The 12,747-nt window shown below is 57.9% G+C and overlaps 1 protein-coding gene across 1 annotated transcript; it reads left to right on the top strand.

The window, feature by feature from the left end:
• Nucleotides 1-261: 261 nt before the first annotated feature.
• On the top strand, nucleotides 262-2,557 carry CDK5R2 (cyclin dependent kinase 5 regulatory subunit 2). Its single transcript, XM_042847248.2, has one exon. It carries the CDS (start codon nucleotides 657-659, stop codon nucleotides 1,635-1,637), a length of 981 nt encoding a protein of 326 aa, XP_042703182.2. The 5' UTR covers nucleotides 262-656; the 3' UTR covers nucleotides 1,638-2,557.
• The last annotated feature ends 10,190 nt before the right edge of the window (nucleotides 2,558-12,747 follow it).

Below are 12,747 nucleotides of genomic sequence, written 5' to 3'. Positions count from 1 at the left end.
ACCGGCGCTTGATGGCCGCTGTATTCTCGGCCTGAGCTATGCAGGAGCTGGGACTGGATGATCGTTGTGGTTCCTTCTGGCCCTGGGATGGAGGAATCCGCCTGTCCAGCTGGAGACAAGGGCCAGCCAGGGATAACAGCAGCTCCCCCTTCCCATTGCTGGGGTTAGGCAGGGACGGGGCCATTAATGCCCCCCCCCCCCGCCCAATAAGAAGCGCCCATTTCACATCCTTTCCGGGCTAAGGTGGTCCCTGGGGATCTGCCAGGGAAAGCGCCCCCCCGCCCTGCCCTGGTCCTGCCCGCTGGGGCTGTTCCCTGGAGCCCCCGGTCCCGGCCAGCCGCTGGGGGCAGCAGGGACCCCCAGCCCCGGGGCTCCCCAGCCCGAGCCGGAGGTCCCCCCGGGGAGGCGGGCCTTGCGGCGCGCCGGGTGGGGGAGCCCGGCTTGGATTGGCTGCTCCGGGAGAGGCGGGGAGCGGCGGGGCCGGGACTGGTGCAGCCGCTGGTGCAGAGCCCAGATCTGGCGCAACAAGCGCAGCGGCGCGTCCTCCGGCTCCGCCCGGCGTCCTCCCATGGCCGGTGCCTGCTCCTGGCTTCCAGCCGCGCCCTAGACCGCTCGGCTCCGGCCCGTCCCAGTGCCCGGGGGAGGAAGGAGCGAGGATGGGCACGGTGCTGTCCCTGTCCCCCCCCGCCGCCTCGGGCAAGGGCGGCGGCGGGGGTCCCCTGGCGCAGGAGGCTGCCCCGGCCAGGGCGCACGGGAAAGGCGAGAGCCGGCTGAAGCGGCCCGGGGTGCTGATCTCCGCCCTCACCTGGAAGCGCCTGGTGGCCGCCTCGGCCAAGAAGAAGAAGAGCGCCAAGAAGGTGACCCCCAAGCCGGGCAGCGGGGGGGCCCAGCCCGACCCGCTGGTGCAGCAGCGCAACCGCGAGAACCTGCGCAAGTCCCTGGGGGCGCAGCAGGAGGCGGGCGCGCCCGGCACCAAGCAGGGGCCCTTGGCCGTGCCGGTGCCCACGGTGCCCTCCGCCCCGCCGGAGCTGCAGTCGGGCGGGGGCAAGCCGCCGCCGCCCCCTCCGCCGCCGCCGCCCCCGCCGCCCGGCAGCCGCGCCCCGGGCTCCCCCCGCCGGGTCATCGTCCAGGCCTCCACCGGGGAGCTGCTGCGCTGCCTGGGGGACTTCGTGTGCCGCCGCTGCTACCGCCTGAAGGAGCTGAGCCCCGGCGAGCTCATCGCCTGGTTCCGCAGCGTGGACCGGGCGCTGCTGTTACAGGGCTGGCAGGACCAGGGCTTCATCACCCCGGCCAACCTGGTCTTCGTCTACCTGCTGTGCCGCGAGGCGCTGCGGGGCGAGGAGATCGGCAGCCAGGGCGAGCTGCAGGCCGCCTTCCTCACCTGCCTCTACCTGGCCTACTCCTACATGGGCAACGAGATCTCCTACCCGCTCAAGCCCTTCCTGGTGGAGGGCGACAAGGAGCGGTTCTGGGAGCGCTGCCTGGCCCTCATCCAGCGCCTGAGCGCCAAGATGCTGCAGATCAACTCGGACCCGCACTACTTCACCCAGGTCTTCCAGGACCTCAAGAGCGAGGGGGAGACCGGCGGCAGGAGGGACTCCGGCGCCAAGCACTGGACTATCAGCCTGGACCGCTAGGAGGTACCTGGGGCCCCCACCCCCGCCGCGGAGCTGCCGGACTTCCCTCCCCCCCCCCAGCATCGCCCGCCGGAGCCGCCGCCGAAACCTGCTCGCCCCTGGAGCTGCCGAGGGGGCAGCGAAGACCGGGCCCGTCTGCAGGCGGCGGGGGGAGGGGAGGGGCACATCTCCTGGGGTGCGGGGGGGGACAGGCTGCCCTGTCCAGAGGAGACCCTGAACCATCAACCAATGGCTTGGCTGCCGCTGCCTTCCGGGGGGAGGGGGGGGTTAGAGGGTGGGGTGACTTGTCCTCCCAAGTGGGGGGGGGGGGGCTCTTGGATTTTTGGGTTTGTGGCTGGCCTGAGGCATGATTAGCCAGGTTACGTCTTTACAGCGGGAGGGGGCAGCTTCTCCATGCTCTAATCTCACCTTCAAGGGAGGGGACCCGCCCCCCCCGCCCAACACCCGTGTGTTCTTAGCTGCTACTGTGAATCACAGTACGGCGGGGGCCAGGGATCTTGTATTTTTTTTTAACAAAAAAATGGCTGTAATTATGCATGCGAGTGTCTGTCCTTTCTCCAGCTACCGACTCTGCCATCGTGGGTGTGTCACACGCAGCGCTGCGATCAATCCCCCCCAGGTTCCCAGTCCTTGTCTCCGGAGATGGGGGTGTCCCGTGCAGCGCGGGCTGGGGGACTCCCGGCGAGGAGCAGTATTTCTCCCCCCAGTGGTGTTCTCCATCCAGCCCCCTCCCCCTCTCTGGGGCTGCGGGGGGGCTGCCCCCCCCCGGGATCCGAGCCGAGAAGGCAGCCGCCTGCTGCCGGAATGTAACGAGCCCCGGTGCCGCGGGATGTTCGCCGTGCCAATGTTGCTCAGATGTACAAAACAGAAGCATATTGTTTTATATTGTATATTGCAAAGAGAGATAAACCTACCGAGACAAGCAGAGCCCTGCGGCTGCGGTGCATTTCTTAGCCCGGGGGCAGGGGAGGGGGAGAAGCTGCTTCGCTGGGGCGGGGGGCTGCTGGAAACACAGTTGGGCTTTGTGGGGAGGGGGCCGTGCGTCTGCCCTCGGCTGCTGGTTGCAGACTAGCAAGCGGCAGGGGCGCCTTGGTTCCCTGGGGCAGTGGTTCTCCACCAGGGCTCCGGGGCCCCCAGCAGGTGGCGGGGGGCCTCCAAGCAGGGTCGGCGTTAGATCTGCCAAAGCCCCACTGCATTGGGGCTGAAACCCAGGGCCCTGAGCCCCGCCACCCAGAGCTGAAACAGAAACCTGAGTGATGGAGCTTTGTGGGGGGGCCTGGGGCACGGGGCACCGGGCGGTTGCCCTGCTTGGTACCCGCTAACGCGGCCCTGGCTTTTATATGCAGAAAACCAGTTATTGGGGCACAGGGGGGCCATGGGGTTTTTACAGCATGTTGGCGGGGGGGGGGGCTCTGAAAGAAATAGGTTGAGAACCCCCTGCCCTAGTGGAATATAATATGAGCGGCCCCGCGAGCGGCCCCTCCTGTCCCATCTCTGCCTGTTTCCCAGAACACGCCCAGTTCTAGGTGCATTTCAAGACCTGATCTACCTGCCCCCCCCCTTCTTTGTAACTTGCACTTCAATCAGCACCTGCTCTGGGGCTCTGCACGGGGGGATGTGTCTGCAGAGTCTCCCTGTCGCTCTGTCAGGATTGAATGCAAATGGTGCATGCTTTAGGAGGCATTGTTAGCGTCTCCCCTTCCCCCCAGCATTTGCTCTTTCCAGACAGGAAGTCTGGTTCCAGACTGACACTCTCCTGGCAGCATGCTAATGTGCAGCCACCCCTGCTGGGCAGTAATCATCCTTTAATTGCAGCGGTCCGGGTCCGGGTTCGGGTCCGGGTTCGGGGGAATCTTTCTTTAGCAAGTCACTGCATTGTTTGCCCCCCCTGTGGTAACTGTCCACGGACCCAGAACCGCAGGGAACAGCGCAGGCCTGGAGAAACTGGTGGGCAAGGTCTGGCTGAAAAATAGTCTCGCTTTAGTCACATTCACATTATTTACTTAGAATAATAACACTAATTTGCCCTGCTCGGAAGGAGGCTGTGGGATGTTTGGCTGGTTCTCGTGGGTTTCAGTTCAATTCGGAGTAGATCGCTCCCCTAGCTGGCTAGACCTGGCAGGTCTAGTGAAAACAGCCCTGGAGCGCGAGTGCTGTCCAAGGTACTGAAATAGCGGATCTGGTTTAGTGATTTCCCCTCTAAGCAGGAGGTTTGTGTGGCAGGCCGGGCCTTTCCCCCCTTCCCACCCAGCAGTGAACTCTGCTCCTGGGGTTACAATGCACAGGTGTCTGGGGTTAAACCCACAGCTCTGGCACTATGGTGATGAGAGACGCAAGGCACCTGGGCAGGCCCCTGTCTGGCATGCCGGCTTGTGGGCTGCCTGGCATTCCAGCACTGCCCTCTCGACCTTCCTGCAGCCTCCTACCCACCAGGACGTGGTAACACGGTGTTTCCTTTCCACACTCTTAGCAGCTTCACCAGGGGCCTGAGACGCAGGTAGCGAGAGTCTGAAGGGGGAAGCATTTCATTTAAGCACGGGAAGAATCGAGTCAAGTCAAGGGTACCACTTGCACACGTCATTCAATCCGGTGCTTAAATGCTTGGCTGGATCAGGCCAGAGGCCTCGCCACCTTGCAGAATTGAGCCGTGAAGATAATATGTGGTTAAAGGCGACCTGCAGAGGCGTAAAGGACCAGGCGTTTTTAGTTTGCTTCATTGCAGCATATAAAGGTCTGGAGCGGGGTTATTTTATTTTTAACATTAGGCTCACTAGGTACGTTCAGTATTTTCTTGGAGGATTTCCCAACTGGTGCCAAACTGGAGTGAAAGTTTTTGCAGTGCTTCCTGGAAAGGAAGGGGAGGCAAAAACGTTCATTGGGAGCTTTTCTCCCAAGGCGTCTGTGTCACGGACTCACAGATCGTGCCCACTCTTGGTCCCGGGCGGTCCGTGGGGGGTGCCCCTTTCAGTGAGACAGCCCTTCTCGGGGGTCCACTCTCTCTCGGGGTCAGGCCCCTCCACCTCCTGGATCCGCACCTCTCCAAGCCTTAGCACATCTGTCTCTGCCGTGGGCCCCCTCAGGGAGTCCACTCACTCTGGACCCCCGGGGCCTCCTCTCCTGCTTCTGTCCTCTGGCTGGAACCGGCTGGTTAGGTCACCGGGTCCTCCCTCTGCAGCCCATTGTCCTCCCACTGGCCAGAACCGGCTGCCTCTCCTCAGCTGGGCCTCTGGGTCACCAGGTCGCCAGGTCACCGGTCGCTGGGGTATCCATCCTCCCGGCCACTGGCTGGGTCCCCACGTCCTCTCTCCGGTCCTCTGCAAAACACACTCCCTCTTCCCTCACCTCGTTAAACCAGTAACACCCAGGGAAACTGAGTCCCACCCCCTCTGCATGCAAACCATTGAAACTCCACAGAAAACAAGAAAACCCCCCACTTCGTCACAGTCCGTTATACAGAGGTGGTGTTGAAAGCTTCACACGGCCTGTCTAAAGTCCCTTCCCCTCTCCACTGCTCGGAGCTCTCTCTTGTGATGTCAAATGCACCAGATCTCCAGTGCCTTCCAGGAATCCTCAGCCAAAAGATACCGTCTCTTCCCCCCAGAGAGATCGGCGCATACAGCTTGGGTTCGGCTGAGAGTCAATGCACCATGTGAGAGGGAGGGGACAGGTAGTCCGGGGCTGTCTGCACCCCCAATGGTCAGTCTCCTGCTTGGCTGTCTGCCTTGTCAGCATCTCTTCCCTGCTGTCTTTTGTGAGCCCCAGAGCCGGCACGATGGGGAGCATTTGCTGGAGATTCAGTGTACCCAGCATGAGAGCCGCGGCCTAGCTGTATTTCAGAACATCAGACCCTCCCTCACCGTTCTGGCAGGACTTGTCCATGCTAGATGTGCCTTTTACCTGTCTAATGTACTTGTCTGGCCTGCATTACCTGAGTATCTGAGCTCCTCACAAGGGAATCGGTGGGCGAGCCGGCACTCAAACCCAGGTCTCCCAATTCTTAGTCTAGTGCTCCAACCATTGGGCCATCTCCCTTTGCTGCTTTCTAATCATAATTTGCTACCACGTAGCACCTGTCAGCAATGGCTATTAAAGGCCTTCATTCTTGCCTGGGTGTACGAGAGGTAAGTCTTCTCCCCAGTTCACAGTTGAGGAACTGGAGGGCCAGGGCCCGTTAGCTGCCCGAGCCAGGATAAGGAGTTGGTGCCAGAGCCAGGGTTAGAAACTGGGAGACCCCAATTCCCAGCCCTGAACGTAAACACCTCAACCCCTCTATTTAACCCCCCATCTCATCCCCCATCACAGCTGTCTTTAGGGGCCATCTCAGCTCCTAGTCAATGTCTAATGTTTGCTTAAAGTGCAATTCTACCCAGAAAAGTGTCTGTGCAAAAATGGCATCTTCACGCTCCCCAAACCTGTGCCTCGTGCACCCAGGGGTGGCTCCAGGCACCAGCGCGGCAAGCGCGTGCCGGGGGCGGCAAGCCGCGGGGGGGCGGCCTGCCGGTTGCTGTGAGGGTGGCAGTCAGGCAGTCTTTGGTGGCATGCCTGCGGGAGGTCCGCCGGTCCCACGGCTTCGGCGGCAATTCGGCGGCGGGTATGCCGAAGGTGCAGAACCGGCAGATCACCCGCAGACACGCCGCCGAATCCGCGTGACCAGCGGACCGCCCGTTGGCATGCTGCCGAAGGCCGCCTGACTGCCGTGCTTGGGGCGGCAAACAACATAGAGCCGCCCCTGCGTGTACCAGTCACACTTGCTCATTGCGGTGACAGAGACATGCCTGCGGTGTTAGCTCTGGCTGCAGATTCTACCTCTGTGTGCATGGGCAGAGCTGTTAATTCAGTTCTGATCCGGTTCACCCGGGCAAACCCACGGACTGCTGTAAAACTAGACCGAGGTGTCACTGAGGGCTGGCCGGGAAAGTGGTGCGGGTGGGCACGGTGTGAAAGGCAGGTCGGGGAGCGTGCAGGGCTGGCCGTTTCGAATCCCACCATTTGGCTTGTAGCAATAACGACACCACCTAGCTCTCACATAGCGCTGGTCATTAGCAGACCACAAAGGAGGTAAATATCACAGCCCCATTTGATGGGAGGAACTAAGGCACAGAGCAGTGAAGTGACTGGCCCATGGTGACCCAGCGGGCTAGTGCCAGCGCTGAACTTGGGTCGCGTGATTTCCAGACCAATGCTCCCTCCACTAGGGCACGGTCGCCCTGGCAAGCTGCGTGCGTTTGGCTGGTGTCCGTGACAATCGCCAAGGTGGAGCTGGGCTCTGCAATACGTAGCGTCGCTGTTTGCAGAGCTGGGCCACGCCTTGAGAAGCATCACACACTTTAGAGCAAGGAAACCCTCCGAGGCCACGCTCGAAGTCATGCCAGCCCAGGAGCCAGGCGTTCTGCACACTGTCGCAGGGAAAGGATCCACCGTGCCCAAGCGGGACCGTGCCCTTCCTGCGCTTAATGTATTAAAAGTGCCCGGCCTATCTGTGGATTTAGTAAAGCTAATTGAAGGCAGCTCGGAGTCGCTAGAAATACACCCGGACTGAAAGATGATCTTAAAAGCTCTTGTGCATTTAAAAGCACGTATACACCAGCCAAGTGCCTTCTCTCGGCCAAGGGGTCGTTAGAGCAGAGACGGTCTTTGCCTGAGGCAGCACTGAAGTGAAGGCCCACCCTGCTGTTGGCCCCCTGAACAGGGATAATCTTCACGCTAAGGGGATGGAAATAGAGATTCAATTTAAAGCGGTGGCATCTGCTATTTGTCATCCCACCGGGTGTGACCCTCAAGCAGTCCGGACCCACGCAGGCAACAAGGGGTTAAAATCCAAACTTTTCTCTCTCCCCTGGTCGGGCTATTTAAATGTATCTCCCCACATGGCTTTCTAAGGAGCCATCGAGGGCGGGGGACATAACACAAGCTTCTGCTCTCGCTTGACGTTGTCCTTCTCCCACTGGGAATGGTGGGTGGCTGGGCCTTGCAGTGTGGCGGGGAATTTTAAATGACCACAGTCACAGTCGAGAGGCAACCCTCAGCGATGTCTTAGAAGGAGCAAAGAGTAAGATTTTCAGCAGCCCTAAGTGACTTGGGAGGGCAAGGCCCACTGAATGCCCGTGGGGGTTGGGCCTTGTCTATGCTAAAAAGCTGTATTGCTTTAACGGGACCGGTACCATGGCCCGAGTGTGAAGAGGGTTATAATGGTATAAAGGCGCTTGATGCTGGCAGCGCTATTCCCTTAGGGTGAGAAGAAGAGACGATTATGGGCTAGAACAGAGGGAATTTGACCCCCAACTCCCACAAGATGAGTGCTCCTATCCCACAATGCACTGCCAAAATTTCCCACCAGGCCGTGCGCCAGCGGATGGGGACACATTGCGATGCCTACCCATGGTGCCACGTGTCTTTTGCTGATACAGCCTGGTGCTGCGAGGACGCACGGCACCAACAAAGGCAGCCAAATGTGAACGCACTCTGCCAACAGCGCAATGCTGGCAGCTGTGTGCCCGCAGGATTTTAGTGTAGACAGGCCCTGGCTATGCCGTAGGAAGGAATTTGTATTCCAGTCCAATGGTGCCCGCTGGTTAAAACTCAGACTCCAAGCTCACCTAGTTCTGTCAGTACAACTTTCTAGCATAGACCAGGCTGAAGGCTCCTGCGTCACTTAGGTGCTTTTGATGGTTTTACCCACAACTCTCCTGCTTCAGGGCAAAAAGCACGTCTAACAGATAGAGGTCAGGAAGGAGTTTCTCCATTGGGAGTTTCTTCCACATTGCATACTGCAGGGTTTTTGTATTGGCAACCGTGGGAGGAAACAGGATCCTGGTGGATCCCTGTTCTGATAAGGGAATTCCTAATGCCGAACACCAGAAAACGGCCTACTCAGGGGAAGTGGTGGGAATGAATTAATCATTCTGTGGATTCCCCCCACCCCCCAAAAAAATACTTTTTCAACATTTGAAATAATTTCAGAATTTGGAATACTTCAACCGGGTCTAGAGTGTGATAAAAATGGGGACGGGGGTTGGGTATCACAACGTTTCCTTTGTTTTCTTTCCAATTCTGAAATTTCACCAGTTTTAACATTTGGAGTGGCTGTCCCTATGCCAGCGAAATTTGCCCCCTTGTGCACGTGTTAGATCTTGTCCTGCTGTGCCGAGTGACTCACCTGCTGTGGACAGCTTATCCAACGAGCTTAGCCTCTCTTCTCTCCACGGGACAGCTCTGAGCAGGTGGCAATTTCCTTTCATTTGTGGCATCAAACTGGTTGGGCTACTCAGTGCTGTGCAGTGCTCAGGAGGGATTCTCTGTGCTCGCTATTCCAGCGGCAGCGCCATGGTTGGTTGTGATTGGTCAGGTCCATCCCAGAAGTGCGCTTCCAAACACATCCTCACACTTGGGAATATCGAAAATCGGCTTGCCACCCATGAACCGCGCTGTTTGCAAAGATCCCCAGCCGGAGAAATGAATGGCAGAGGCTAATGGACAGGGAGGGAGGGAGCTTGGCCCCAGAAAATTAATCTAAACAATGAATGAATGTTCTTTATTTTTCCCGTGGAAATGTCCAGGGCTGTGCAGATGGGAAGATACCGTCCTGGCCCCACAGAGCTTGTGATGGAATATTCATGGGCACGTTTTCATTTTGCAGTATTCATCCCGCTGTGCTGTTACATTTGCTACCCAGAAAGTTGTATCTTCCGTTTCTACATGCCCAGCCTATTGCAATGCGGTGTGAAAAGCGGGTCTTCAGAAAGACCGACTGGGAACCAGCTCTTGGTACAAACTGTCTTTCCTCTTCCATGGCAAATACACTTACACCACCAAGTCACTTTCGGGAGCTGAATGCAGATGTTCCGACTGACTTTATGTGGTGCTCAAATGCAGCGGTGATGGGCGTCATGACAATAACCTTTCATTTATTTTCCTCTCCTAGGAGCCACCTGATGCTTCTCCGTGGGGGGTGTCTTTGGTTGATCACAGATGGAAATTTGAGGCGTACTTGGCCCTTGTGTATCAGCCGCCTGAACCGACCTCCTGTAGTGCTCCCTGACCATCATCACGGCCTCTGGGCCAGTAAGCTGGGGCCACGGTACCCAAATGGCATTTTGTTCATTTGAGGGGGAGAACTGCCCTTTATTTCTTTTAATCCATTCAGCCACTTTGTCAAGGCTGAGTCCCCACTCTGGCAGAGTGCAGAAGGTGGGGCCCACAAGGACTCTAAAACTTAATACTGGCCACGCCAGGCTTGTAGTAAACTCCCAAGGTTACAGCTTCTCTCTGACCTTGGATGGGTAGATGCTGCCACCGCCCAAGTGCAGAACCCCTTTGAGAGCCCAGAAAGGTGCACTTGCAAATTCCTTCCTGTGGGTACCCTGAAGCCCATTCACCAAACTGAGAAAGAAAAAAAAAAGGGGAAATCAGTGGTTGCCACCAGCTAATTAACAACATGTGCACAAACCTCTTAGACACAAAAATCGAATCCTGTTTGTAAAAAAGATACATTTTATTTAAAAAAAAAAGCAAGAAAATACATCTGGGAACTTGGGCTATTGCTAGATTTTAAAAGAGCAACTACAAGCATTAAGCCCCAAGAATAGCCTTCTTGAGGTCCAGCTTAAAGGTTACAAGCAAAACAAAAGCACCTGGGGTTAGCACAGAGGAGTCCACACGCCATAAAGAAATCAAAGGGATAAACCTAATCACGTCTTCCTAGACATTTCCTGATCTACTTACATAGCTGGGGTTTTAAATGAGTAGTTTTTAGGGATGATACTGATGATTTTTTCATACCTGGTCCAAGCTTCTTACAGCATAACTCTGCCCTGTCCGCCTCTCCCCAGGAGAACAACAACAGACAGACAAAAGGGGAGTCGTTTTTCCATTTTAAAACATTCTAGCCTTCCCATTGGTTCTTTCGGCCAGGTGCCCACTCACTTCCTTTTACCTATGCATGCAGTCAGACTTTTTAACCCTTTACAGGTAGAGCAATTAGAGAACAGCTACTAAGAGGGATTTTATAGTTACTCGCTGGCTGGGTGTCTGTAAAAGGGAACTACCCCCCCACCCCCCCTTTCATTTATCACACACTTTGAAGTAGCTTCATGCACAGGCATGGCTGGGGTGACTTGCAAACCCTGCTATCCCAGGCAGTGTCAGAGAGAGGTTGTCATGGGAACCCCGGTCGGACAGTGACTTTAGCGCCAAGCGGCACACGGGAAGCCTGGGCTAAAGACCGATCGGCCCTGACATCTCTCATCACCTCGAGGACAACGCAGTTTGCACTGGAGAGGATGGACGCCTGCTGTAGCCCATCAGGTCTCTGCTGCATCCAAGATGCTCTTTAATGGCCCTGGCAAACCTACCATTGACTTCATGAGAGCCTGGGGGAAGCGGCAGCTTTCTCTTGGGCCCAGCAGTGCAGGGCCCGAGCCTGCTCCTGGAGGAGTCAATGGGAGTTTGGGGGAGCAGGATCGGGTGGATAAAGAGGCCATGCGGGGAGTCAAGAAGGGAGGACAGGGGGTGATGTTGCACCTACAAGTCCTAGGGGCTGCTGACCCCGCTTGGCTGCCTTCTCCTATGTGCTCCCTGAGCGAGCCAGGGGCTGCGTGTGAATTTCCCTGATCAGCTCCTGGCTGAGAACCACCGGGGCCAGAGAACAGGAGAAAAATCTGTGCCATGGATGAGCGCTTCTGCCCAGCGGCTCAAAGGAGACCTTGCCCACCTCCCCCGCGACCCCCCGCAGAGCTCTCAAACAGTCACCTCCTCTGCTCCTGGGCTGTAATTCCCCCTCTCCCTGGCCTCAGTCAGCAGACCGGGTTCTGATGTCCCCAGCTGGGCCCGGGCTGGACTGAGCCTGCGTCGTTGTAATGTCCCTGGGCCACACACCCAAACTCTCGGGATCTCCTAGCGATTCCCATGGCAGCAGCCACCTCATCCCTGGGGCAGCTTCTCTGCTGGGGGGTCACGGGAAACACAGCTGCAGCCGATGAAGCTGAGCCCATTTACCACCCTCCCCCAGGCCGCGCTCGGTGCTGTACGAACATACAACGAAGCATTCCGGGCCCAAGGAATTCACAGCTGCAAGCTCTGGTGAACACAGACCCGGGCAGGCTGGCTAAGAGCGTTCTCTGCGAGTAGGCCCCTGGACGCAGAAGGGGTCAGGTGCTACTCAGCTGAGTGAAGGTGTCAGAATCCGGCCCTTAGGGTGGAAGGCGAGAGCAGCTGTGTGGAGGCGTTAACCAGGGCAAGAGGAGAGAGGCAGCTCCATGTCCCTGTTACTGTATCAGGAGGGGGATCATATGGAGGGGGCCTGTTATATCATGGTGAAGAAATAGACGCGAGATCAATAGATGTTTATGGCTCCCTGGCTCGTTACGTCTCTGCTGACGAATCTAACTTCAGCCCAAACCCTCTTTCTCAAGGCGGGTTCTGTTTTCCCGGGAGGCTGGGCCTGGATCACGCCCCTTCCATCGGGGCTCTGCATTAGCGCTTAATCCGGCATTAGAGCGGATTTATCTGGTCTGCTCGGACAGTGTGCGCGATGGAGCCCAGAGGCCAGCCCTCCCCTCTCTCCAGGGTGTAAGGGCTGGACCCGGGCTGTCTCATCCCTGCCTGTTGCCGAACTGAAGCAGATCTCCATGCCTCCTGCCTGAGAAGGGAGGAAAGGCCCCCCTGGGAGCCGTCTCCTCTGCCAGCTCTTGCCCGGAAACCTGGCTCTGGGCTGCATTCAGCCTGACGAGTGGTGTCTTCTGATCAATGAGCCTCTTCCCCTCCGTTCCCCGCCCCCCTTGGCACGGCGAGCGGGCGGCTGATTACACGGACCATGCGATGAGACACCAGCAGCGCAGAAATCTGCTATATTAAGCCGCAGGTTGCGGAACAGGGTGTGCAGAAAGGCCCAGCGCAGCGTGCGGGGGGAAGGCGCTGAGCGACAGCAGGCCTGGCATGGCTTTTCCAAGTGGAGCCATCAGATTGGGGCAGGGGGGCTACAAAAGGCATCGTCGCAGATCCCCCTGCCCGTCTGGCGTCCCGTGCACAGCTGCCATTCATTGTGCCAGGCCAGGTCGTCTTCCCACCTATCCCGGCACCCCCGCCCCCCTTAAACCTTTGCTCCCAGGCCATC

The sequence above is a fragment of the Chrysemys picta genome, chromosome 11 (assembly GCF_011386835.1).
Source record: "Chrysemys picta bellii isolate R12L10 chromosome 11, ASM1138683v2, whole genome shotgun sequence".
Classification (NCBI taxonomy): domain Eukaryota; kingdom Metazoa; phylum Chordata; order Testudines; family Emydidae; genus Chrysemys; species Chrysemys picta.
Note: the sequence above shows the minus strand (reverse complement) of the source record. Positions and strands in the feature narration are given on the sequence as shown.